The sequence below is a fragment of the Peromyscus maniculatus genome, chromosome 8, assembly GCF_049852395.1.
Source record: "Peromyscus maniculatus bairdii isolate BWxNUB_F1_BW_parent chromosome 8, HU_Pman_BW_mat_3.1, whole genome shotgun sequence".
Classification (NCBI taxonomy): domain Eukaryota; kingdom Metazoa; phylum Chordata; class Mammalia; order Rodentia; family Cricetidae; genus Peromyscus; species Peromyscus maniculatus.
The window spans coordinates 93591325-93617834 of NC_134859.1; the positions used below are offsets into that span (position 1 = coordinate 93591325).

General features: G+C 47.3%; 1 protein-coding gene across 1 annotated transcript in view; it reads right to left on the reverse strand.

Annotated features, from left to right (window-relative positions):
• Positions 1–3616: 3616 nt before the first annotated feature.
• The window catches only part of Ern1 (endoplasmic reticulum to nucleus signaling 1), a 102560-nt gene continuing 79666 nt past the window's right edge, over positions 3617–26510 (reverse strand). The window contains exons 11-22 of the mRNA XM_006970499.4: positions 24649–24767; positions 22356–22547; positions 19865–20132; positions 19030–19120; positions 17720–17909; positions 16772–16871; positions 16332–16531; positions 14927–15074; positions 12752–12879; positions 9177–9300; positions 8796–8863; positions 3617–7762 (exon numbers count right to left, since the gene is read on the reverse strand). Of these exons, the coding sequence (XP_006970561.1) occupies positions 7550–7762; positions 8796–8863; positions 9177–9300; positions 12752–12879; positions 14927–15074; positions 16332–16531; positions 16772–16871; positions 17720–17909; positions 19030–19120; positions 19865–20132; positions 22356–22547; positions 24649–24767 (1841 nt within the window). The 3' untranslated portion in view covers positions 3617–7549. The remainder of the gene's footprint in view (positions 7763–8795; positions 8864–9176; positions 9301–12751; positions 12880–14926; positions 15075–16331; positions 16532–16771; positions 16872–17719; positions 17910–19029; positions 19121–19864; positions 20133–22355; positions 22548–24648; positions 24768–26510) is intronic.

Genomic DNA, 26510 nt, shown 5'->3' on the forward strand with positions numbered 1-26510 from the left:
GCATACAATATACATGCCTGGTGCCCACAGAGGCCAGAAGAAAGCACTGGATGCCCTAGAACCAGAGTTACAGACAGGTGTGAGCTGCCATGTGGGTGCTGGGAACTGAACCCTGGTCCTCTGCAAGAGCAGCCAGTGCTCTTAACTAACGAGCCATCTCTCCAGTCCTGGTAATCAGACGTAGAAAAGAAAATACTTAGTTCAGTTTTAGATGGGGGTGGGGTGGGGGACATTGGTTTGTCTTCCTCTAGTGAGGGTGGCGTAGAACAGCGGTGGAGGAGACGGTCACATCGCAAGCCAGTAAGCAGGGTTCTACCGTCTGTCTCTTGATATGGGACAGAAGGACAGGGGGACACATTCACGTATTCTACGTTATAAAGACACACTTGTACTCCACACTGTACAGAGCCATTGGGACGTCTATGTTACTCCTGGCTTAGCACTGGCACTGGTTTGCTTGTTTTTAGTTGACCCCCTTTCTCCCTTGGGGGTAGAGAGGTGATGGGTGTACACACTGTTTTAGCAGAATGAGGCAGGGCTGTCGATTTCAGTTAACCCTTGACTAATCACCAGCAGAAAGAAGAGCAAAGTGTTGACCAGGGTAGAGAAGGCGAGTTTCACGGTAGCCTGAGAGCCACTGGCTGAGAGACCAAATAAGAGACGTGGGTCAGTGTGGAATCACGGGGTTACACAGATAACTTGTCAAGCATTGATTAAGGGTTTGTAAACAATAGGCACACAATGAAGTTTGGTTGTTACAGTTGCTATTTGGAGATGTGCTTCTCTGTGTCTTTGTAGATGGTGGCAAGGATACCTGGCACCTGTACTGTCAAAGAGACTCACAGAATTCCCAGTCCCACGATCAGCCTCACTCTACAAGGGACAGGGTGGCATATAGTCTGATCAATGCTAATTCACAATGAGAAGAGCTTGTGGCTGTGGGTTACGTAGAAAGCTACCAGCTAATGAAGGAGTTGGGTTTAGAAAGCCAGGTGCCTGTGTGTGTGGGGGTGCCCAGTGAATATGGCCCAGTGAGTGGTTAGGAACCCTGGCTGTTCTTCCAAAGGATCCGGGTTCAATCCAGCACTCACTGGCTCACACTGTAATGTCAGTCCCAAGGGATCTGACGCTCTCTTCTGACCTCCATGGACACTGCATGTGTGTGGTGTACAAATATATGTGCAGGCAAAACACCCATACACATAATGGTCTTCTTTGGTCTGGACCCTAGCCTCATTTCAGGGAAATCCCACCAGAGTGTGGAGTCAGATCAGCATGCAGGCTGGTCATACCGAACAATCCACTGCAGGAAGAATTGGGGTGGACAGCACACGAGCGCCTTCTAGTGGTGGAGAGAGGAAGCATCCTGCCACCTACTCTAAATGGCAAGAGAATTGTCTCTCCGGGCAGGGAGGCTGCAACCCAACACACCTTCATTCATGTTCAAAGGTAGATTTGGACACAGATGGGTCCCTGAGAAACTGTGTGTTTTGAGACAAGATTTCACTCTGTAGCCTAGGCTGGTCTGAAATTCACTGGATAACCTAGGTTGGTCTAAACCTTGTGGCAATCCTGCCTCAGCCCCCTCCCGAGGGCTGGGTCACAAGCATGAGTCACCAGGGAGTTTCATGGACTATTTTGTTTTTAATTATGTTTATATGTTTTGTCTGCATGTGGGTATGTGCACATGAGTCCAGGTGTCCACAGAGGCCAGAAGAGAATATTAGATCCTCTGGAGCTAGAGTGACGTGAGACACCCCATGTGGGTACTGGGAACCGAACTGGGATGCTCTGGACGAGCGTCTAACACTCTCAACCAGTATGCTCTCTCTCCAGTCCCCTGGGGGACTATTTTTAATGAGGGTGATATACATGGATGTAAAAATGTATCCATAAATGTTCAGGGGAGGACATGCAGAAGGAGACGTCTTGAGAACCAAGCTGGACTTGAACTCTTTGTAATCCTCTTGCTCTGTAGACCAGGCTGGCCTGAGACTCACAGAGATCCATCTGCCTCAGCCTCTGCCTCTTGAGTACTGGGATTAAAGGCAAGTATGACTACGCCCAGCCCTTCTCCCCCTTTATTATTTCATGGATTAATAAAACCGGTGTGCTCAGCTGGGGACAAGGGGAAGGGTGGCATTTCTTTAGGAAAAGGCAGGGGCAGCTGCTTGGGAATGGAGAAATTCACCAAGCACAGGGTTTACAGGGTTTGTTTGCCTTTTTTTTTTTTTTTTTTTTTTAAAATCACAGGTTAAACAGCTGTAAACACAGCTAATAGTGTACGGTGGTGCCTGGCAGTGACCCTTTCCTTGTGTTGGGAGAATCTCCCACCTTGGGAAGGTTATGAGAACTGGTCTCTCACTGTGGAGGTGGACAGTGCTGGACACTGGATTTCCCAGGCTCCTTTGCTCCTCCCAGACAACTCATGCCTGATTCTTACATTTCCTGGAGGTAGGGGCAGAAGGACTGTAATGAGATCATAGAGTTTTGGGGTGTCCTCCCCATCCAACCTGTCAGCAGCCTCTCTAGCCACACTGAGGCCAACAGAGAGAGAACTCCTCAATTGTGACCTGAAGACAGAGAGGAAGCGGAGGAGCCCAGATCCCCTTAAGGGCACCCCCTGTACCTCCCAAGGCCTCACCTCTTGAAGGCTCTACTCTCTCTCAGTAGTGTTCTTCTGGGGACCAAACTTCAGTAGGCTTTTATGGATCATGGAAGAGGTTGGTCTCAGCCTTCTGGGAACATGGCTGGGTCCAAGACTTAGAGCTTCAGAGGAAAGGTATGCTCACAAGTCTCAGGACCCTGCTAGGCTCCGAAGGCATAAAGTGGGAGGGGATGGTCAGCATCCACACAGTGCCTGATAAGCTGTTCTGGGGCTGGCGGGATCCTGGGGGCCATACTTGGTAAACAGTCCTTGTCTTGGGGGGAGAGCAAGGAGGCTCCAGGACTTCTCCAGACAGGATGGGAAATCATATAGGAGACTCTAAATGGACTGCAGCCACATGAGCACACCCTGGGCACAGCTGTCTGGTGAGCTGCTAACTAGCATGTACCAGGTCAGACTGTCCCACATCTCCAGGGTGGTGTTAGTGGAGTTCATCACAAGTTCTTTGTTCTTTCCAGATATCTTGGTCCAGAATCACTGTACATACCCCAGATTGATTGGGAGCCTAATTCCTGATATGTGGCAGGTCAGTCCCAGTGGGTTACCTTCTTGAAATTCAGTTAAATAATACTTCAGAAAATTTCCTGCAACATTTCAAGGCAGTCTTTTCCTCGACAGCCCCCAGGGAGGATGTTCTAGCTCTGGGACCCATTTTCTCACAAGCTTAGCCAGCTGCTCAGGCCACTCAGATGCTGCATCCTGGAAGAAGATTGTGGGCCCGGCTCCCTGCTTCAAGCAGCACTCTAGTCTTTAAGAAGCAAAGCAACTCCCAAATCTAAGCCGGGCAATGGTAGCTCACACTTTTAATCCCAGCACTAGGGAGGCAGAGGCAGGCGGATCTCTGTGAGTTCAAGGCCAGCCTGGTCTACAAAGTGAGTTCCAGCACAGCCAGGGCTACACAGAGAAACCCTGTCTCGAAAATCAAAAACAAACAAGAAGCAAAGTGACTCCCAAATCTAAAACTACCTTTATTTGTGGTTGGCTCAGCGTAAGTCACCTTCATCAATGAGCAGAATTATAAAACTGTACAGGAGGTACAAAAATAGGCCATTTAAACTTAGATAATGGCCCTCATATCATGAGCTTTAAAAATACACATAAAAGTTGTACAATCTGGCAGTTTATAAAATATAAAGTTAAAAGAATATTTTAGTTTCCATGAAGGGGAGTGAATCACACACTCAGCACATATTGATTAAACAATTAACTGTCCACAAAGACACATGGCACAAGATTTTTAAAAAATCATCTAAAAATTAACATTTTACCCAGACCAAATTATTCACCCTTTAAAGACAAGGCTACAGTAAGGTGGCAGGATACAGTGTGACTTTTCTTTTTCCAGTTTAAAATGGTCAGGGGTATTGTCCAAAACAGATCTGACACGCTTTAGTCAAGTGCAATTGTAACCGATATACTTCAGAGTAAAAATTAAATAAATATAAATAGATTCAATAAATAGGTCATTGCAAAAAGAACTACACAAGGTCCTTGTGTGGGGACGCCACAGAGCTGGCTGGTAATGCTTAGGTGAGTGGGGACTCCCCCGTCACAGTTTTAGGGACAACTGGGAAGGAATACTATACCCACCAAACACAAGGGGAACAGGAGAGATGAGGCCATAGGATTCTGGCAAGCAGTGTGGCTGAGGCTGCTCCCGAGGGAGGCTCAGCAGATGTGCCTCTGTGGCTGTCCAGGAGTACAGAAGAGGCCTAAGCGCCCAAGGCAACCAGAACCCCCTGGAAAATCACTAGTTCACAATGAAAACCAAGACTGGGGAGAGAGCAGGCGCTTTGGCTTCAAAGAATTCAGGCCTCAGTTGGAGGTCTGCTGACCTTCAGGAGAAGCCGATGGCAGGCCCCTGCTGGCCAATACCATGCATGGCTTCTGGATGTGAGAGATGGGCAAGGATAGAACTGTGGGAAAGCCCAGCACAGAGAAGGGCAAACGGGATTTCAAAAGGCTCTTTCCAGGGCAGCTGTGGCTTCCTCTTCCAGCTCTTCCTGCACCTCTGGACCACGGCGATGAAGACAAGGAACAGAGAGCAGACTCAGGCAGAGAACAGAATCCTGGCACAGCTGGAGAGTGGGGCCACAGCCTTGCAGAAGACAAGTGGTCAGCACAGGAGAGCGTGCGGGCGGCCAGAGGTGGCTCTGGAGGAGGCCACAGCAGCAGCTGATTGATTAGCCTTTCATTTGGGAGAAAGGAGCTGCAGGTGCTAACTGGATCACATGCACACAAAACTTCCATAAAATCAAGTGGACTCTGAGGAGAGGCTCATGCCTATCTTCAAAGTTGATGGAAAGCACTTGGCTGTATCTGCTGACCTCAGACCTCCACCTTCTCTGCAATGCATCATGGGAAGAGTCTACAGCCACTGCTATATTGAGAGCAGGGCACGCCTCTGCAGGGTCCACCTTCAGTCTCTGGACGGCCTAGTGATTTGCCAAGTGACAGCTATGCTCCCAAAAGTGCAAGTGCTTTGGTGCCCAGTGACACGGCACACTTCCTAAACTTGAAGTTCAACATAGACACGGTTTAAACAAAGATAACACATCCCAGACAGAGCTCAACTCCATCCTAAAGCTGAAGATGCTGGACTTGTAGACAAGCGGGCAGTCTTCCAGGGATCCTAGCACCCTCTGAAGATGTCACAGTGCTGTAGAGCCGCCCCGGCCTGAAGCAGACAGCATCTCTTGCTGAGCGTCCCAGATGCCCACAGCGTTTTCATGACTCACCTGGAGAGCTGACAACTGCCTGCTTCCTAGAAGACAGACAGGTGAGCTGCCCCCAGCCGGCTGATTCTGAGATGGGACAGTTTTAAGGCACAAATGGGGCAAACCCCTTCCTGCCCACTTGAGTTTTCTTTCTGCCCTGACACTGTGTGCTAATGACTCTTAGGAGGCTTTAAAAGGCACAAGTCTTTCTGTACTCTTCATCTGTGTCCCAAGTGTCTCACGTCCCACCTAGCGCTACAGAAAGTTTCAACTAAGTATGATGAATAGAGGACTTTTGAAAATTTCATTGGTTAGAAACTGATCTGCTAAGTGGTAAGGACATTTAAAAAGGTGACCCCAAGCAGACCGGAAGTAACACCAGCTGACCCTTTAGAAAAGACTTCAGCACTTCCCAGAGGGACACTTAGCCATGAGAACAAGGGAAGCAGCGCCCCGAGGCAACCCTGTTAGCCCACACTGCTTCTCCTGCCACTGGAGCTCCCTCTTGGGGCACTGGCAAAGTGCTATGCTAAGGGATAAACAGGACGCCAACCACGGGGCTGAGGTTCCAAGGTCTAAACAGGGTTACCCATGGGGTTCAAAGATGTAGGAGATTAAGAAAAAGTTAATCCAATTCTACAGCAGCAGAGGAAGCTTTGGGTAAGTGGCCCTGGTACCAGTCCACCAGCAGACCTCTCGGGGACACAGCAGCGAGAGCTCCAGTCAGTAGCGCCTAAAGCTGCCAGGGCCACTCTTAGCACAGAACAGGATGGGGCCTCAGCTCACCAGGACCGCACAACAGAGTCCATGCTGGTTCCAGGGAGTCCACAGAGTCCTCCCTCCCACGGACCCTGACCACGTGCTAACTCCTAAGGCTCTTGGGAGGGGGAAGACAGTAAATTCTGATTGGAACTAAAGTTAAAAATTAATTTTAGAGAAAAATGGTATTGATATAATTACTTTGACATTAATACATTTACATCGTGTTGCTAGACTGTCTTACCCTTCAGCCTTGGAGAATGTTCTACATTCTTGAGGGAATGGTGATTTTTGGTACTACACAAAACTGAAGATATTATATCTTGCATTTCTTCACAAGCATCAAACCACATTTAACTTACTTATGCAAATGCAGCTTTCTGCAATATGATCAAAATACACTCATTAAAATTTGCCAGAAATATAAAAGCTGGCCTAAAAAGCCTGTGGTGGCCCTGGCCTTGGCTCTCTATCCCCAGGGCTTTGGCTCACAAGTTGTGTGCTAATGTGCTAGCCTCTGGGGCAGAGGGGCCCTGTCACTCACCTTCTGGTTCTGAGCCTCTCCAAGTGACTTAAAGGTTCCCTCTAGTTGCTCCCCTCTGGCCCTGAAGACCTGTCTCTGTCCCTGTCTGGTCTTAGCTGCCTTCTTGGTGGCCAGGGAACTCTTCACCTCTGGCTCACATGGCCAGTATTCTATCAGGGGCCACTATTCAGGCCACTTGGCTGAGCGAGCACTGCATCCAGAACTGAACGTCCTCGTCCTCTTCACCTTCTATTCCCAGACATACCTCAGCTGTCCACAGGCATTGCTAACCAGTCTCTAACTCCATGCCCACACTTACAACTTGCTGCACGAGGCAACACAGACTACCAGTAACTTGGAGATGCCTCCTATCTCCAGGACTACACCTCTGAATGTCCTCTTCCTTAGCACCCTGAATCTCTCAAACCAATTCTAGCAGAGGGTACACTTGCTGCACCCCAGTCAGGCTGTTCGTAGCATGTAAGCAAAACTTCCTCACTGAGAGGTCTCTAAACTGCCATCCCACAGGAATTTTAGAAAGAAATATAAGCAGAAGAGAGTTCATCCAGTGAAAGGGAATCGAGCTCATCCAGTGAACAGTTGATGCTGCTCCTTCTGCAGCCTCTGGGACAGGCCCACCTTTGTAGACAACCCTGACTACAAGGCTTCAGGGCCACATTGCCTCAGCTCTCTGTAGTCATGAGGGCCACCTCTCCTGATTCCTAGGACCAGCATTATCTTCTGGCTGCAGGGCAGCAGCTCAAGGCACTTGGTTTGAGACGCTTAGTCTTCCTGCTAATCCCAGAGGCAGCAAGCTATGGACTGCAGACATCAGGCCCATGGTCACTGTTGGGGCCACCAGACTAGAAGGGCTGCCCTAGCTCAGAGGGCATCTGGAGTCACTGGAGGCTGGGGTTCTGTGGGCTCATGCAAGTAGTAGGTCTGGAAGAGTCTCTCATGTCTGCACAGCTCCATGGCTCGGTAGGTGTGTGAGAGGAGGTAGGGGAAGCGCGATGTGAAATAGCGCACAAAGTCATCCGGGATGGAGCCCAGTGTCTCCTGAACCTCCACGGGCAGCTCTCGGTAGTGGTGTTTCTGTGAGTGAGCAGAGAGACACAGCTTTAACGGCTGGATGACACTGTGAGGGCTTCTCTGTACGGAAAGGTTCATGCTCCAACAATACATCCCAGTTACCCTGCAGGCTTGCCTCCTTCAGAAGCGGAGCTCGAAGTGCGTGAGGCTCAGCCTAAGGAGAGAGGCTTTAGCGTCACTATGGGACCGGCCACCTGGAAGGGAGCATAGGCCTCCCATGCAGGGCATGGAACTGTAGTGTTGGTCCTAACAGGATTGGAGGCTACTTCTGCCTGAGGTCAGCTCAGTGACCGCACAGGTCAAAAGCATTCCCAGGACTCTAAGAGGACACAGAGGAACCCTTCCCCAAATCCCTAAAGACTTGGCCTTGTATAGGAAAGTGACCAGAAAGTCCCTGGTAGAGCATGCTTATAAGGTGTCTGTCAGGCAGCCAGAGGGTACCATAAATCAGCAAAAACCATGAAACCCTTATGTCCCAAGAGACTGGCCCTTACAGCTTAGCCCTGCATCCTAAAGTCTCTGGAGAGAAATTCCTCGAGGGGAGACATGGTCGTCTACTTGTTGTGGTGACTGGAATATTTGAATGTGTGCTCCCAGATGGAGGACTATTTAGAATTAGCAGGTGGGCCTTTTTGGAGGAGGTGTGTCACTGGGGGTGGGCTTTGAGGTTTCAAAAGGCCATGCCAGGCCCAGTCTCTTTCTCTACCTCCAACTTGTGGATCAGGATGTAGCTCTCAGCTACTGCTCCAGCACCATGCCTGCCTGCTGCCATGCTCCCTGCCATGATGGTCGTGGACCCACCCTCTGAAACTGTAAGCCAGCCCCTAGTTAATGTTTCTTTTTATAAGTTGCCTTGGTCATGGTGTCTCTTCACAGTAACAGGAAAGTAACTAAGACACTTGTCAAATCCAGCTGAGGCTGCCAAGCCTCTACAAGGTGGAGTCCATTATGGGAAAAAGATCCATAGAAATGAATATGAGGAGGAGGTATCTGCTGTGGCCATCTCCCCCACAGTACTCACAAGCCCTTTCTTTACCTTATTTCTCATGGCTCGGAGGAGATCTCTGACAGAGCCACCTTTGTAGGTTCTGAATTTTCGCAGGTCTAGAAAAACATTAAGGGATGTAATGGTTAAGCAGGTAAATTTTTAAAGAAGACTCCTGGGGTCTCAGCACTGCAGAAGACGCCGCCTCGTAGACTAAAATAAGGTGGTCTTCATCTGAAGTTCATCCAGATCAGGAGTGGTGCCTTGGAACATGGTGCTCTCACTAACCTGTCACTCCAAGGATAAACGTAAATGTACATCCATGGAACCAAGCCCACAAAGACATGCTCAAACCCAAGAAGTGGGATCTGGCAGTCTAGCAGCTGGACCTGCCTGTCTATACCAAGTTCTCAGAGACAGCTGCATGGTCACCTGTCTGCAGGGGGACAGTGATGTTCTCCCGCCAGTCCGTCTTCACCACAGCTCTCCCGCCTCTCTCCAGCTGCCTCACTATCGGGCCATCCAAGGACTCCTTTTCTATTCGGTCACTCACATCCTGTGAGGGAAGACAGGAACAGGTGCTGGGTCAGAGTCAGGAACACTACACGTCTGTCCACACTAAGTTACAGGGCAGCCACTGGGGTGTGGGTTGTAAGCAAACTGGCGTTCCTCTTAGGCTCAGGCTGCAGCCTCCTCAAAACTAGGCAGCAGGCACCTGCAGCTCACTAGCCGGATGCACTGACTTTCCCTGTGGGCAGATACATCTGCAGAGACTCCCTCCATGACACGAGAGAGATGTTATGGAGGGATACTTGTGGAGAGCATGCATCAACCCCTGGAAGTTCACATTCACACAAAGCACACTTACATAGAGCTGTAGGTACAAAACACATCCCCCAGGGAGCCAAACATAAAGAGGAAAGTTCAACTGGTCTGTGCTTCAGCTATCCCTGAAACAGGACATCTCAAATCCTAACCACAAGGCTCTAACTCTTCACCGAGCACTGACAAACGGGAAGAAGGAAGGAGAGGGTCAGGAGGGGCACCTTAAGAACTAGCCTTTCAGAGCCCCTGCCAGTAAGATTGCCTGAGAGGCAGGGAATGATGAGCCGTTGGACAGCCAGTCACATATTTCTTTGATAAAGACAAAAATCAGACTGGATAATTTTTTCTTTTTTCCCAAGACAGGGTCTAATGTAGCCTATGCCGGCCTTGAACTTGCTACATAGCTGGCAATGACTCTGTACTCATGATCCTTTTGCTCCCACCTCTGGAGTGCTGAGATTACAGGTTCAGGTGAAACCTATCACTGGCTGAATTCCTGACTTGAAATTATAGGTGGAAAAGCCTTGGAGAAAGTGGTTCAATAGGTAAAGGTACTTGCCACCAAGCCTGATGACCTGAATGTTATCCTTGAACTCAGATGATGGAAGGAGAGAACTAATTCCTACAAGAGGTCCTCTGACTTCCACATATACACCGACACACACACACACACACACACACACACACACACACACACACACACACACACACGTAAATAAATAAGTGTAAGAAATAAAAGCCTTGTAAGGATTGGACTGTCCCAGTGGGCATGACGGAGACAGGTTTCGGAGTTGCAAAGTAACTACTTTGGTTACAGCTAGTTGAAGGGAACAGAAGACAGCTGTGTCTGCCAGATATAAAACCTGGACACACTATTTTATGGTAGGGTTAAGGTCTTCATATATAAGTTTTATTTCTGTTGTCTATTTTGTCATTAAAGTGACCATGACGTAGACTTGAGAATTTTCATGTTCTATCCTGCAGCACACAGTGATCAACTGTGACGCTACACTCACCACTGCTGCCCTGGAATGAGAAACTGGACCCTTCACCCCGAAGACATGTGAATGGTTACTAAGCACCAGCAACGGGCCAGGCAGTGTCCTTGCTGGGTGCTGAGGACAGAGCAGTGATTAAAATCATCTAGAAAGTCCAGGACGTCACTCTAGCCAGTGTAGTGTCAAACTGGCAAACTCCAGATAATGTGAGCCCACTCTAAGTCAGGGTGCTCTCCGGGAGAAAATCCTGCTGCCCCACTCCACTGCTCTTCACAGCGGAGGAGGCGCTATGGTTTACTCCTCCCACGCCACCTCACCCACAAACAGTCAATACAAAGACACCTGGCAGTGCAAGAAAACCCACAGAGCTGTCAGAGCTATTGATCTGGAATTTTAGCTGGAAAGTGTATACCAGACAAAATGAGATCTGAGTAAAAGACAGTAGAAAAATCTTCTTCAAGAAATGTTTAAGAGCACTTTATGCTCTTGTAGAGGACAGGGTTTTTTGACATTGCCAGAACTCATGTTGCAGACCACAATCATCTGTAACTCAGTGTCAGGGGAACCAACACTCTCTGCTGGCTTCTGTGAGTACCAGGCAAGTACATGATGTATACACATACATATCATATACATCTTAAAAAATAATCTGGGGTGTGGAAGAACACAGAAATTAATACCTGCTAAAACTGGAGGACGGATAAGAGGGGCTCTCTAGAGCATTTAGTCTAATTTTGTGTAATTAGGAATCCCAGAATATAAAGTTTAACAAACAGAGATGGCTCAGTAGTTAAGAGTACTCCCCCCCAAAAAAAAGTACTTCCCACTCTCACAAAGTACTTGGATTTGATTCCTAGCACCCACATTATGTCTTCGTTTTTTGTTTTTGTTTTTGTTTTTTGAGACAGGGTTTCTCAGTGTAGCTTTATGCCTTTCCTGGAACTCGCTTTGTAGACCAGGCTGGCCTCAAACTCACAGAGATTCACCTGGCTCTGCCTCCCGAGTGCTGGAATTAAAGGCGTGCCCACCACTGCCCGGCCACATTATGTCTTACAACCTTCTGTAACTCCATTTCCATGGGATCTGACACCCTATTCTGAACTCCATAGACATCAGGAACACATTCATACACATAATATAAAAATAAACCTAATCTTTTAAAGGGATACAAAAAATTAGGGTACATTCATATAATAGAATGTTACAGTCATAATTTTGTTTCTCTGTGTAGCTTTGCGCCTTTCCTGGAACTCACTTGGTAGCCCAGGTTGGCCTTGAATTCACAGAGATCCGCCTGCCTCTGCCTCCCGAGTGCTGGGATTAAAGGCGTGCGCCACCACCGCCCGGCTAATTTTGTATATATTTTTTAAAAACAGGATATAACACTATATATAGTTTGATCTCAATTATACTTTTTTGTTTTTGTTTTTGAGACAGGGTTTCTCTGTGTAGTTTTGGTGCCTGTCCTGGATCTCACTCTGTAAACCAGGCTGGCCTGAAACTCACAGAGATCCACCTGGCTCTGCCTCTGAGTGCTGGGACTAAAGGCGTATGCCACCACTGCATGGCTCAATTATACTTTTATTCATATGAAAAAAAACTTAAAATGTGATGGCTAATTTTAGTGGTCAACTTGATCATATCTAGGATCAACTAAGACATGCTTGGGTGGGTCTGTGAGGGCAACTCCAGAAAGGATTAGCCTAAAACAAAGGACCTTCTCCCAGCATGGGCAGCACCCTCTGACAGGTCAGTAGATAGAGAAGTCTGAGGGAAAGCAGTCTAGGCTGCTGGCCTGTGCTTCTTGCTGGTAAGAACATCTATCCCATTCTGCTGTCATCCTTCACTGACATCACAACTCGGCCTCTTCAGCCTTCCACTGTGGACTAAGACCAGGGGCTCTCAGGAAATCGTCCAGGTCTTCAGCGTAGAGTGGGACTACTGAGCAGCTCCTGGCTTCTCAGTCTCTCCAGTGTGCAGATGGCCACTGCTGGACTACCCAGTCTATACCGTGTTATTCTAATACATCCCCTTTACGATACACACATCGAATGTCCTAACACAAATATCAATCATGTTTGTCTTGGTTATAGGCTATAGGTCATTTGTTTTGCTCTTTGTCCTTTCTACCTTTTCAGAATCCGGAAAGCACTGATAATTTGATGGAGAGACAGACACAGGTACCTGAAAGAACTGGAGCTGCTTTTCCAGGCTCCAGAAGAATGGGTGTTTTAGCACGTGCTTTGCAGAGGGCCGCTGCTGGGGGTCCATTGCAATCATTTTCTCTATCAACTCACGGGCAATGACGTCCTCTAAAGAGGAGAAAATAAATTACCTATTATTTCCAACCTGTAACACCAATTAAATGATCAGAAACCTTGAAACCTGCATGCCTCCCCCACATCTGTGTGTATCTATTGCATATATGTGTACATGTTTGCGTGTGTGCACACATGTGGAGGTCAGATGTTTATGACACATGTCTTCCTCAATTACCCTCCACCTAATGTTTTCTGAGATAAGAGTCTTTCACTGAACTTGGGGCTCATCAATTCAGCTAGACTGGCTGCCCAGGAAGCCCCAGGGATCCCCCTGTCTCTGCCTCTCTAGTGCTGGGGTTACAGATGCATGGCACCAGGCTTTTTTCTTTTTTAACCTGGGCACTGAGGATCCAAACTCAAGCTCTCATGTTTTTGTGGCTTTACCCACTTTACCAACTGGGCCATCTCCCCTTGTGTGCCTTTTGATACAAGATTCTGCTACAGGAATGGATTCTAATAAAATAATGAATTCACACCAGACATCAGTTGATAGAGAGATCTTTCACTATGTGGTTTGTGAACAGCAGTGGCTGAAAATATCCCTAACCACAGGCTTATGTACTGGATGATGAGCTGTTCAAGTGACAACGGGGCTACATATGGATGGATTTAGAAAGACATTCAAGGCAAGACATGATGGGCTTGTAACCCCAGTGCTCGGGAAGCTGAGACCAGAATGAGTTATGTAAGATGACTTCAGCTAGCCTGGACTGCACAAAGAGACCCTGACTCATTAAACAAACAAACAAAAACCCCAAAAAGATGAGGCTGAAAACCGAGCCTGTTGCAAATGTGTGACTTGAGCCCATCCCACTCCTACCAGAAGCCCACAGCTCAGGCTCACCTGGAGCTCCCTGTGTATCCTAGGCTGGTCTCAAATTTGAGATCCTCCTGCCTCAGCGTCCTAAGTGCTAGGACTATAGGTCTGTTCCATAACCTCTAGCCTTACCCTCCCCCCTTTTTTACATTTATCTGTGTATAGAGGAAGGGCACACATGTGTGACATGGCACATGTATGGAGGTCAGAGGACAACTTGTGAGAAGTTGGTTCTCTCCTCCTACCATAGCGGTGGGTTCCCAGGGATTGAACTTGGGTCATCAGGCTTGTAGGCAAGTGCTTCTACCCACTGAGCCATCTTGCTAACCCATTAACACCATCTTTAGGTTGTTGTTGTTTTGAGACAGGGTCTCACTATGTAGCCTTGGCTGTCCTGGAACTCATTATGTAGATCAGGCTGGGCCTGGATTTATAGAGATTCTCCTGCCTCTGTCTCCCATGTGAAGGTGTGTGCCACCACTCCTGGACCCATTTTGTTAAAAGTAAGTATACATATCTAGATAAGCAATTAGAATAATATATCAATACAAAGGCATTGATAGCAGATATCCATCCCTATATACTGAAAATATGGATCTTATGCTAATGTGTTTTTCTATAATGAATAAGGGGAAAAAACCTCATAAGCAAAACAAGTATTAGTTTTTTTTGTTTTTTCGAGACAGGATTTCTCTGTTTAACAGCCCTGGCTGCCCTGGAACTTACTTTGCAGACCAGGCTGGCCTTGAACTCACTGAGATTTGCCTGCCTCTGCATCCTGAGTGTTGGGGATTAAAGTGTGTACCACTGTGGCCCCGCACAAAACAATTACTTTGTTTTAATCTTTTCACATAGCAGCACTGCAGTGCTCTGATCTAATATAATCTAGCAAATTTCCCAGTCAGGAAGAAGCATGTGTTGTGTCCAAGTCAGATCAAGGACAGAACCTATCTATCCCTACAGGACACAGACTGTCTTGCAACCATGGCCCTCACACAACAGAGTCCAGCTTACAGAGCACAGGTCCTCCCATATGCCAGTAAGGCCCTCTGATCACAAGGTAGGAAAGAGCAGTCTCCAGAGGACGCCTTCCCCAGGTCCAGCGTCTCGTACTCCAAGGATGAACTCAGCCAGCCTCCACCACCTCTGTATGTTTCAGCATTTCCTAAGGCCCAGTGGGCAGTACAGTGGAAGGTGTTACCACCCAGACCACCTGCTCACCATGCCTGTCTGAGTGGAAGCAGTCAAGGCTGCAGGCGCCCAGGAGGATGTTGGCTTGCCGCTGCAAGGACTTGCCAAAGGGATGGTTGCCCTCAGAGATGACATAGTAAAAAACACAGCCTGCGGAGAAGATGTCCACTGTGTAGGTCTGAAAGAAATGCAGAGTGGGAGGCCTCAGACAGCCATCACTTTACTCACAGCCCTGATTTTACTTCAGCCCCTCCCGAAAGGAATCTGATAAGTGGCTGATGAATATGAACTGCCCAGAGCAGCAAGGGACACTGTAGTGATTCCCTAGCGTCCTGATTGATGTCAAGGTCATGGGCTTGGGGGCTAACAGCCTGGGATGCTGGCTCTGCCAGGTGCCCCAAGTTAGCCACTGATCAGGGCACAGTCCGACATCACATTCCTCCTTGACTCGTGATCTATTCTTGCCTGAAACATTTCCCTTGAATCTAATCAAGCCTCTAGACTCCCCTTCTAGCTTACAGGAAATATAAAGAACAGAGAGAGCTGGGAAGCACAGCCATGAAGAAAGAAGCAGAGTAGCCTACAACGGGACCCTCGAGAACTTCTCAAGAATAAGCATCAGAGAACAGAACAGGCAGGGAGGTGCTGGGGATTTAGAGATACAGTCCAAATCAGCACTCAGCGGAGTCCTGGAACACAACACTAGCTGTGAAGGACTTGTGGGCTGGCTGGGGGATGAGCACGGGGTGGGTGAGGAACCAGGATGGGGAGAGTGCTGACTGCAGAGGTGTGAGGATGAGATAGTCGGGAAGGACTGCCTGCCTTAGAAGCAAGGGCTGCAGCACAGGCTGAAGGGCTTCCTGTATGCAAACGCTCCAGCCACGGGGAGCCACGGGGAGCCACAGGGAGACAGAGCAAACCCACACTATGTACGACAGTGACTGGATGGAAACACATAGGTCCTAACATTCTTTCAATTTTCTGGATGACTACAAATTCTAAAAACAAAAGTCTGGGGAAACAAAACAAACTTAAACAAATGAAAATTAGAAGTGTGCTCATCTTAGGTAAGTCTGGATTCTCCAGGTTCCCAAAGGAAAAAGGGGAAGAGACAACTATTCACATCTATCTTTTGTTTTGTTTTGTTTTGTTTTTAGAGACAGCGTTTCTCTGTGAAACAGTCCTAGCTGTCCTGGAACTTGCTCTGTAGACCAGGCTGGCCTTGAACTCACAGAGATCCACCTGCCTCTGCCTCCCGAGTGCTGGGATTAAAGGCGTGTGTCACCACGCCTGGCCACCTCTGTCTTTCTTATGTATCTATCAGAACAGGAAACAACATGGGAAGCTCACAGAGAAGTCCTCTGTTAAAGGGTGTCATTCTGGAACCATGTGTGCCTGGGCCCCCCACTTTGAAAACGAATAGGCCAGTACTTACAGGATTCTCCTTGCAGTCCTCACTCAACATCTCCGGGGCGATCCAGCCTTCAGTGCCAGGTACCCCTGAACGGCGGCTGAAACTGTGCCTGCCCACTGCCAGCTTCTTACAGAGGCCAAAGTCAGAGATCATGGCCTTGATTCTGCCATGTGCGTTGGGCATGGAGAGGAGAATGTTGTGGGGTTTCAGGTCTCTGTGAACTAGGAGAGAACTTCAAATTCATCCAAAGCTTACCATGAGTGACCCCGGTTTCCTACAAGGGGTTGTGGGTCCTTTCAGACTCTAAATACCTGCTGTCATCTTTGAAATGTTCAGTTTTCAGTTACCTAAGGTTCCCCCTTAAATTCCTACACAAGCTGTCAAGAGACCCCTTACACACTCCTTTCTCCTGGGAAGGCCAGCTAGCTGCCCCCCTGGGCCTTTAGCATGGACCCTCTTACCTATGTTGAGAGAGTGCAGGTGTGCCAGGCCTGAGGTGGTCTGCTGAAGCAAGGTGATGGGCTCTAGGCCAAGGTGGGCAAAGTCCTTCTGCTCCACATACTGTAAGAGACACAATGGCAAGGTCACAGCACATAACCCTCAGGACTTCTTGGCCTATAGTATCGTTTCTTTAAATCCCACTTTACTGACCACATTCCTAGTCCAACTTATATTTTCCAACAGACCTCCTGAAGTCATAGACTGACTTAAACACATAAAGCTCCAGTTTATTAATTTACAGTGAGCAAGATAATAAGGCAGAAGATTCAGGTTCATTTCCTGGAACAGGCAAGACCATAGGAGAACTCCAACGATACTGAAATGTTCTGGGTGAGTCTGAATATGGAGCGAAAGGAGTTTGTGGGATGCTCTGACAGCCTGGAGCTATCAGCCAGCAACCTCCACGCCTATACCAGCCATGACCAGAGGTGAGAAGAACCTACTAGGTTCCCTAGAAGAGAGGGAGCAAGGGACATGCCAACTGCAACCCAAATGGCCAGGAATGCTGAGTGGACCACTCCACAAAGACTACAGTGATAAAAAAAATGCTGTGTTTGTGGTTGGTGGTTAAGTGATATATATAGGATATGGATATATATATATATATGTATACATATATATATACACATACACACACACACACACACACATATATATATATATATATACATACACACACACACACACACACACACACACACACACACACACACACATACACACACAAACTGTGCATTTAAGAAGAACAGAAGTTGCTGTGCTGTAACTTCAATAAAGTTAATAAGGCAAAGTTTAAAGACAGTAAGTAGTTACTTCCTGACCACATCCCAGTTGGGGGGAGAAGAGGCTGCAGTAGCTGTGGCAAGGCTGTCACTGCCCCCAGGGACTGGAAAGCCAGCCAGACCCACCTCTTGTAGGGTGGCTGCACACAATTCAATGGCAATGTACTGGAACTGCCGGTCCTTCTCTGTGCAAAAGTAGCGGATCACGTTCGGATGCTCATCTGACTCTCGAAGCAGTTGGACCTCACGGTCTGCAAAGCTAAAACACTCAGGGAGGATCCTCTTCACGGCCACATCACGGTTGTCAAACATGCCTCTGTGGAACAAGAAGCAGCTGAGTTTGGCTAGTGCACGGTGGGCTGTAGACATGAGATCAGCCCTGTAAGGTACCAAATGCTCCTTATTCCAGGATCAGCCACCTCAGCTGGAGTGGTATTTGCTCCGCCCATGACCTTGGGCTATACGGCCAAAAGAAGGCAGAGCTTCTTGTAGGAGACCGCTTAAAAAGAAAGGGAGGCCGGGTGGTGGCAGCCTCGCCTTTAGTCCCAGCACTCAGGAGGCAGAGCCAGGCGGATGTCTGTGAGTTCGAGGCCAGCCTGGGCTACAGAGTGAGTTCCAGGACAGGCTCCGAAGTTACATAGGGAAACCCTGTTTTGGGGAGATGTGGGGGAAGGAAAGGGAGAAGGGTCACAGGTCCCTTCTCACTGCTGCCTATGAGGGGGATTCACTCTCCAGTCAGATCAGAGGACGACTTCAGCTGCCTACTCCGTTCTGTATTTGTGAATGTATTTGCTCAATTTATATCTTAATAAATTCTGTACCCATTAAATAGACTCACATGGTTTGATCTTAATACTCAGTTTCAAGGCCCAGAGGCCTTTGCTAACCACCAGTAACCTCTAGTGACTACATCTCTTTTACTGGGTGGCCTGACTAGCTTTAAGTCAATTTGACACAAACTAGAGTCATTTAAGAAGAGAGTCTCAACAGAGAAAATGCCTTCATAAGATTTGCCTGTAGGCAATCCTGTAGTGCATTTTCTGAATTGGTGATTGATGTGGGAAGGCCCAACCCCTTGTCAATGGTATCATCCCTGGGCAGGTGGTCCTTGGGTATACAAGAGGCAGGCTGAGCAAGCCACGAGGAGCAGGCCAGTAAGCAGCACTCTTGCATGGCTTCTACTTCAGATCATCCTGACTTCTTTCAATGCACTGTGATGTGGAAGTATAAGTAAAATCAGCCCCTTCCTCCCAAGGTGCTTTGGTCACGGTATTTTATCACAGCAACAGAAACTCTAAGACACTGTGGGATCTCACTGGAGGCAAGGTTCATCCGCCCTGGTCATCACTGGGACCCTGCTATGCCCCAGGAGCCTAGCACTTGAACATCAACCCTCTAAGCACTCACATAGTTGGGGGATGGGCCACACCACTCACTTGTATACAATTGTGCCCTCAGCTCCATGGCCCAGGACATCCTTGGGGCAGAATGAAATCTTCCCAACAATCACCATTCTGGTTTCCTCATCTGGAACAAAGGAGGAAAAAGAAGAGGTCATTTTAAACAGATATCACCTGAAGAGCTTTGAAGCTTCCTGATTCCTGAGTAAGACCTGGGGTTTAGGAGGGTCTATAACCCCAGATTCCTGGGCGGCAAGAGCTAGCTAGGCCCAATGCTCACTTATGCCCAGGGCCACTGCCTCCTCCCCAGCATTTTGCCCCCTATTCCTACATTCTGTTTCTGCTCTTACATTATCTCCCAGTACTAAGCTTTTCCAAAGAAAAGGATTTTCGGTAGTTTCATATTTAGTTAATGGTGAACAAAAATGATAAAAAGTCTACCTTAAAGATCAATATCCAAAACATCTCAGTGTAGTGGACAGGTAAAATAAAGAGACTGTTTAGAACTAGAGTCTCTGAGGCCCCTTCACAATCTATGTGGCAATCCTCCCAGAATATGGGCCCTGACCATTGGTCCACTCCCCAAGAGGAAAGTGGGTTACTGCTTCACTTTTGAACTTGGCCAGTGGCTGGGCTTAGGAATTCACTTAAGCCAGAGGGGAAACTTCCCGCCGGTTCACAGCAGTTCACAGCCTATAGAGGAAGATGGAAGAAGGTGGCCCTCAAACAGAAGATACCATGAATGGGGCAGAAGTCCCCTATCCAGACACCTTTAGATGGAGGAAGCCAGGGGAGAATAAGGTGAGCCCAGAAATGACACAGTGTTCTGCGTTCCAGGTGATGCTCAAAGATACAATGTAACTGTCTTTACCCTCCTCATCTTGCTCCAGGGAGGGGTTGGTGCCAGTCTTGGAGGCAGAGCTGCTGGAGTGAAGTGAGTGGTTGGAGGCTCTGGGAGACGGGCTGCAGCTGCTGGTGCCCGAGCTCTCTGAGAAGAGGCCAGATGAATCCAGGAACTCAGGGTCCTGAGTAAGGTCTCCATGTGGGTGGAATGGCATCTGCTGCTGCTGCAGGAGCTGGATTTTCTCTAGTTCCTTCTGGAACTGTTGGTGCTGGAGCTGGCGCTGCTGATGCATGCTCTGTGGAGAGAAACCCACATCCAGGCTAGTGTAGCTGGGAAACAAGTTACGGGTATTCCCTGTGGCCAAGGAGGCAGGTGGACTTTATTTGAACCCTAAGACACAAGGCCAGAGAGGAGCCACAGTGAGACAGAGTTGATTCAGTCATTTTACTCTTCGGTAGGGCCCGCAGTCTACCTCTGGACAGTGCTGGTGAGATTAAGTGGCCACCAGAAGGAGCATCTGAAGGGAACCTGCACTAGAGAGGGCTAAGCCAAGTGGAGAAGTTTCCACTTAGTCTTAGAAATTAGTGCTTGTAAGAAAACCTGGGAGTTATTGTACAAGTGAAGCCAAATGGGAAGAATGGTTAGAGGTGCATGGGGGTATGGTGAGAAGGGGGGCAGCCCTGGTCCACAATGGCTGTGCCTGAATAGAGGTTGGAGCAGGGTGGCCTGAAGTATAGAAGGCCGGCTGGATGCTGGGTCCAGAATGAGGCAGTGTGGGGCAGAATCACGGTGCCTGGCCAAGGACCTGCTCCTAAGGACCTGGTTCCATCATGCTGCCACACAGCACCCTCTTCTCCAATACTCTGGAAGCTTTGCTCCAACATGAGAAGCATCAGTTGGCTACAATTATTCTCGCCTGTGCATGGGAGGTGGACTAGAGGGGAGTTTTCTAGCTCTTTTTGAACCCGGGGTCAAAGTTCTGGGTGTGCTGCCTATTAGCTTAGTACCCCAGGAAGGCATGTAGCCTCCCCGAGTCTAGTTTCATCTTCTGTGGACAGAGAACAAATAATAATGACCTCATAGGATGAATAAATAAAATAATTTTTTTAAATTAAATTTATTTTATTTTACAATACCATTCAGTTCTACATATCAGCCATGGGTTCCCCTATTCCCGCCCCCTCCCACCCCCTCCCCTTACCCCCAGCCCACCCCCCATTCCCACCTCCTCCAGGGCAAATCCCTCCCCCGAGGACTGCGATCAACCTGGTAGACTCAGTCCAGGCAGGTCCAGTCCCTTCCTCCCAGACTGAGCCAAGTGTCCCAGCATAAGCTCCAGGTTTCAAACAGCCAACTCATGCAATGAGCACAGGACTTGGTCCCACTGCCTAGTTGCCTCCCAAACAGATCAAGCCAATCAACTGTCTCACCTATTCAGAGGGCCTGATCCAGCTGGGGGCCCCTCAGCCTTTGGTTCATAGCTCATGTGTTTCCATTCATTTGGCTATTTTTTTTCAATAACTGAGTAAAACCAAAATTTATTATAAGCCACAGTTGTCCTAGGGACCTCCATGCTATATATATAGCCTCCATGGTTCTATGGGTTGTGGTCTGATTGTTCTTTATTTTATATCTAGAATCCACTTATGAGTGAGTACATACCATGACTGTCTTTCTGGGTTTGGGTTACCTCACTCAGGATGATTTTTTCTAGTTCCATCCATTTGCCTGCAAATTTCATGCTTTCATTGTTTTTCTCTGCTGAGTTGTACTCCATTGTGTATATGTACCACATTAAAATATTTTTTTTTTTTAACTTTGCCCCCAGAAAACAAAGCACACAAAATCTGTCTTCCCCACTTGATAGATGTGAGCTGCCGTGCGCTGGTTTTCTGAGGAGACAACACTCGAGTCTTGAACAATTTGCTGGGGGACTATGGTCTTACTACTCAAACACATCATCATTTTGTTGATTTATCTGTAACTAGGAAACGAAAGGACTAACCACACCATCTTTTACCATTAGCTGATCTCATAGGTAGTGAAAGGGAGCAGATTTTCATCTGCTATCCTTCCTTTTAAAAAAAAACAAGATACAATTAACTGTTTAAAATGATCTTAGGCAGGGTTATACATTAGCTTTATAGACCTTACTTGAAAAACACTAAGATTTAGTTACAAAACTGTCCTTTTATGAGAAGCTAGTATCTCTAATGATGTTTTTGAAGATAAGCAAATATTTCTCTTTCCCTCTCCCTGCCCCTCTGCTTTTTTTCTTTTCTTTTCTTTTTTTTTTTTTTTGAGACAGGGTCTCACTATCCATCCTTGGCTGGTTTTGAACTTGCTATGTAGTTCCACTTCCAAGTGCTATAATTAAAGGAGTGCAACACCATTCCTGGCTCAAATATTGACTTTGAAATATGAAACATGTTGGCTACTTTTGTGTGGCCCCACTGACACCTAGTGACTGACAGAGAGCTACCAGAACACAGAGGCAATGGGAAGGGTCAAGCCTTACCAGGGGGTAAGTGATGATGAAGGCCACCCATCCAACCAGCAGGAAGGTGCTCAGGATAATAGTAGCCATGTCCTTGAGCATGGAGTCCACGGGGGCCTCAGGCTTGGTGGGGGCATGAACCAGCTTCTCTTCCACATCCTGAGACACGGTGGTTGGTGTATTTTCTGAAGTCTGGCCAACCAGGTTGATAACCTTGTATGGAAGAGATTTGCTAAATGTCTAGTTTTATAGATGAAGGCAGCACTCAAGAGAAGCCATGTCTATTTAAAATGTAGGACTATACTGAAATTTTTTTTCTAGTTCATCAAAAGTCTAATGGACCAGATAACCATTGCTTTTTTCTAAGTAGTTGAAACCATACAATTCTCCAGTGATGCTGTCATTGTTCACACAGAAGTATCATAGTAATATATTTGGAAATACTTTTAGACCCTGACATTCCTTTAAAATTTTCAATGATAAATTTCAATGATAAATATACTATACTTTTGATAGATTTGTTATTTAAGGAAAACTGTAAAATAACCTAAATCAACTGCAGAAAAAAAAAATCTAGTGAAAAGTTGGTCATCAATTTGATACCTTTTCACATTGAAAAATAAAGCTAACTGGGGCATGCAGAAAGTCCTGGGTTTAATCCTAACACTACAAACAAACAAACAGATCAAACCACAAAAATAAAGCAAGGCTAAATAAGTCTGAAGATCTGGATTCAAATCCCAAGAACCCACATAAAAAGCAGATGTGGCAGTATGTGCGCCTGTAGGCCCATCAGTGGGGGGTGGTGAGACAGGAAGATAGATCACTGGAGCTTGCTGGTCACCGTTGAGCTCCAGATTCAGTAAGAGACTGCCTCAAGGGAATAAGGTAGTGAGTGATCGAGTAAGGCACCCGATGTCTTCTGGCCTCCTTATACTCAATGCATACCCCCTATACTGTAACCCCCGACCCCAAAAAACAGGAAGGCTCACATATGTGTGTGTATATGCAGGCATGTACCTAGCTAGTATAGCTAACAAAGCAAAAAAACCACTTCCTTAGGTTGTTTTTAAATTTTAAGGAACTCCCAAACTAAAATCATTTATTCAAGAATTCTATTATTTTTCCAAAGTTAGGGAAAAGTATCAGATGACTTTATTAAGGAAATGCTAGCTGGGCAGTGATGGCATACACCTTTAATCCCAGCACCCAGGAAACAGGTGGATCTTTGTGAATTTGAGGCCAGCCTGGTCTACAGAGCTAGTTCCAGGATAGCCAGGGCTACACAAAGAAACTCTGTCTCAAAAAATAAAACAAAAAATAAATGCTTATTTAGAAGCTCCAATTTAATTCAGATAAGCATGTAGCTTCCCTCCAAGTTGCTCAGAATCTAGAGATTTCCTAGAATAGTTTAGAAAAACCATTGATCTGCACTCAATGTACTGCTAGTGTTCCCTGTTGTCCAACAAAGCTAACACACAGCTTCCTGGCCTTTTACACTGGGGTCTCCACATGCATATAGCACTACACTCTCCTGCAAGTCATCAGCCTCTGACGCCCTTCTCTCCCCTTCCAGCTGCTATCTGAGTCCATCCAGGTACACACCTCTTCTGTTCATGTCTGCAGTGCATGGAGAGTATGGCTTGTTCGGTGTGTAGCAAGTGGCTGAGAAATGTGTGCTGAGCATGTGACAAGGGACAACATTTATTTAGATATTAACTGCTCAAAAGTGCTTAATAAGACAGTGGGGGGGGGGGGGCTAGGAGATGGCCAGTGGTCAAAGTCATACACTACTGTTGCAGAGAATCCGAGTTTGGTTCCCAGCACCCACAACCACCTGTAGCTCCAGGAGTAGTAGGTGATGAGACCTGTCTTGAAAAACGCAAACAAACAAACAAACAAATAAAAACGAAGTCTCTCAAGTGATTTGTTAGACTACAGATGGCCCACATGAGTAGCTCTCCTTCTTCAAACCCTCCCCGTCTGGGCCACTTCTCCATCACCCCTCCCCACTTAGTGGAGCTGCAGGAGTCCCAAGACTGAATAGCTAGTTCACCAAGGCCTTCCTTCACAAACCTCCAAGTCCCCTTTGCTGGCCATGCAGACCAGGAAAAGTCTCCCAACCCTGCGATATCTGAACAGGAACAGCCAGTAGAAAGTACCAGCGGAGGAGATGGAGGAGAATTAACAAAGTTGGGTGCTTAGGGACTTTCACCTGAAGCTCCCAGCTTCTGCTCAGAGGCCCTTTCCACCCTCTCCTCTCAGGCTCAGGACAAGACATGCCATCTAGAGCATCAGTTCACTCCTCACTCACTTCCTCAAAGCTCCTTTTTTCCGAATCAGCAGGAATCACATTTTCCCGATGTTTGGGCAGGTTGTTGGGGAATCTCTCCAGCATCTTGGTAGATGCAGACAGAGGAGTTTCGTGGTGTCCTACAAGAGGAAAGAAAGCTTTAATGAGAACAGTCCCCAGGCAGTGGTAGTTCTTAACACAAAATTTCAGCAACAGTGTCTCCATGCTGAGGGGGACTTTCCTACAATGCAATCCCATATCTACACAGTGAGAAGGGAAAGGCAGCTACTAGAGAACTGGCCTGGAAACAGAAACTTTACAGGGTGTAGTAGCACATACCTGTAATTCCAGCACTTAGGAGGCAGAGAATCTCTGGGAATTTAAGACCAGCTTGGCCCACACAACGAGTTCCAGGCCAGCAGAGCTTCATAATGAAACACAAACACCCCCCCCATAGAAATGTTATGACTGAAGAGACAGTCCAGTCAGCAAGGTGCTTGTGAAAGCATGAATACTCAAGTGTGATCCCCAGAACTCAAGTTAAGTCAAGTTGCTGATGTGTTTGTAATCCAATAGGGAGATGGAGACAGGTTGACTCCTGGAGCTTGCTGGCTAGCTAGCCTAGCCTAATCAGTGAATTCCAGACCACTGAGAGACTCTGTCTCAAAGTTTTATTAGTTGATGGCAGAATACAGAATACAGTCTTCAGCTTCCTTTTTTGTTTGTCTGTTGTTTTCTTTTTGAGACAGGGTATCTCTGTAGCCCTGTCTGTCCTAGATCTCCCTCTGTAGACCAGGCTGGCCTCGAACTCAGAGATCCACTTGTCTCTGACTCCCGGAGTGCTGGGATTAAAGGTGTGTGTCACCGCTGCCCAGTTTTCTGCTTCTTTTTTATAAACATTTATTTTTATTGTTAATTACATGCATGTGTGTGGGTATGTGTAATGCCCAAGGACAGGTGACAGAACCCCCTGGAGCAGAAATTACAGGTGGTTGTGAGCCACCTGACATGGGTGCTAGGAACCAAACGTGGGTCCTCGGCAAGAGCAGTATGAGCTCTTAACCACTGAACCACCTCTCCAGTCCAGTATTCTGCTTGTTCTGAAAACAAACAAACAAACATGTCCTTGTCGTGGAAGGTATCAGGATGTTGGGGGCATGTTGTAAACAAGCCTTGTGTGGTGCATGTGGTCAACTCAGGAACCAGTACGATGCTTCATTCAACGTTCAAGAAGTTCTGTCACGGCTTCTCCTTTAGCATCATCAGTCTACAAGCTCCCTTCTGCACACTTCAGTTGCTCAGGCCGAGTTCTACTCCTCCTCTGGCCTACACCTGAGCTTCCACCTAAAGCAATGGTGAGCAACTGTGAGAGGATGAGAGGAAGTGGGTGCTGGATGGACAGGATGGCTGTGGGGATGCTCACTCACTTGCTCACTGTTCTGTACATACTATTTCATGACACGGCACACCTCCATTCCAAATCTAGTGTGTGCAATAAAAGAAACAGAGCAGCTAAAATAAGGAACTGGAGATTCATACCACGGGGCTTGAGAATCCGTTTAGCTTTAACGTGAACTGGTTCCATTCACAGGCTGGAGAAGCCCCATCAGTTTCCCTCCTTTCTCTTCTCTCACTGGGATGAGCTCTTAGCTTGACTCAGGCTTTTCATTCTATAATCTTTTTTTTTTTTTTTCTTTTTTGTGGTTGTGTGTGTAGACCCCAGGTCAACATGAGATATCTTCCTCAACCTCTTCTCTACCTTGCTATTATTTATTTATTTATTTTTTTAAAGACAGGGTCTCTCATTGAAACTGGAGCTTTATGCTTCCACTAGGTTGGCTAGCTAGTAAGTTCCAGGATCCGCCTGTCTGTTTTTTGGGTTT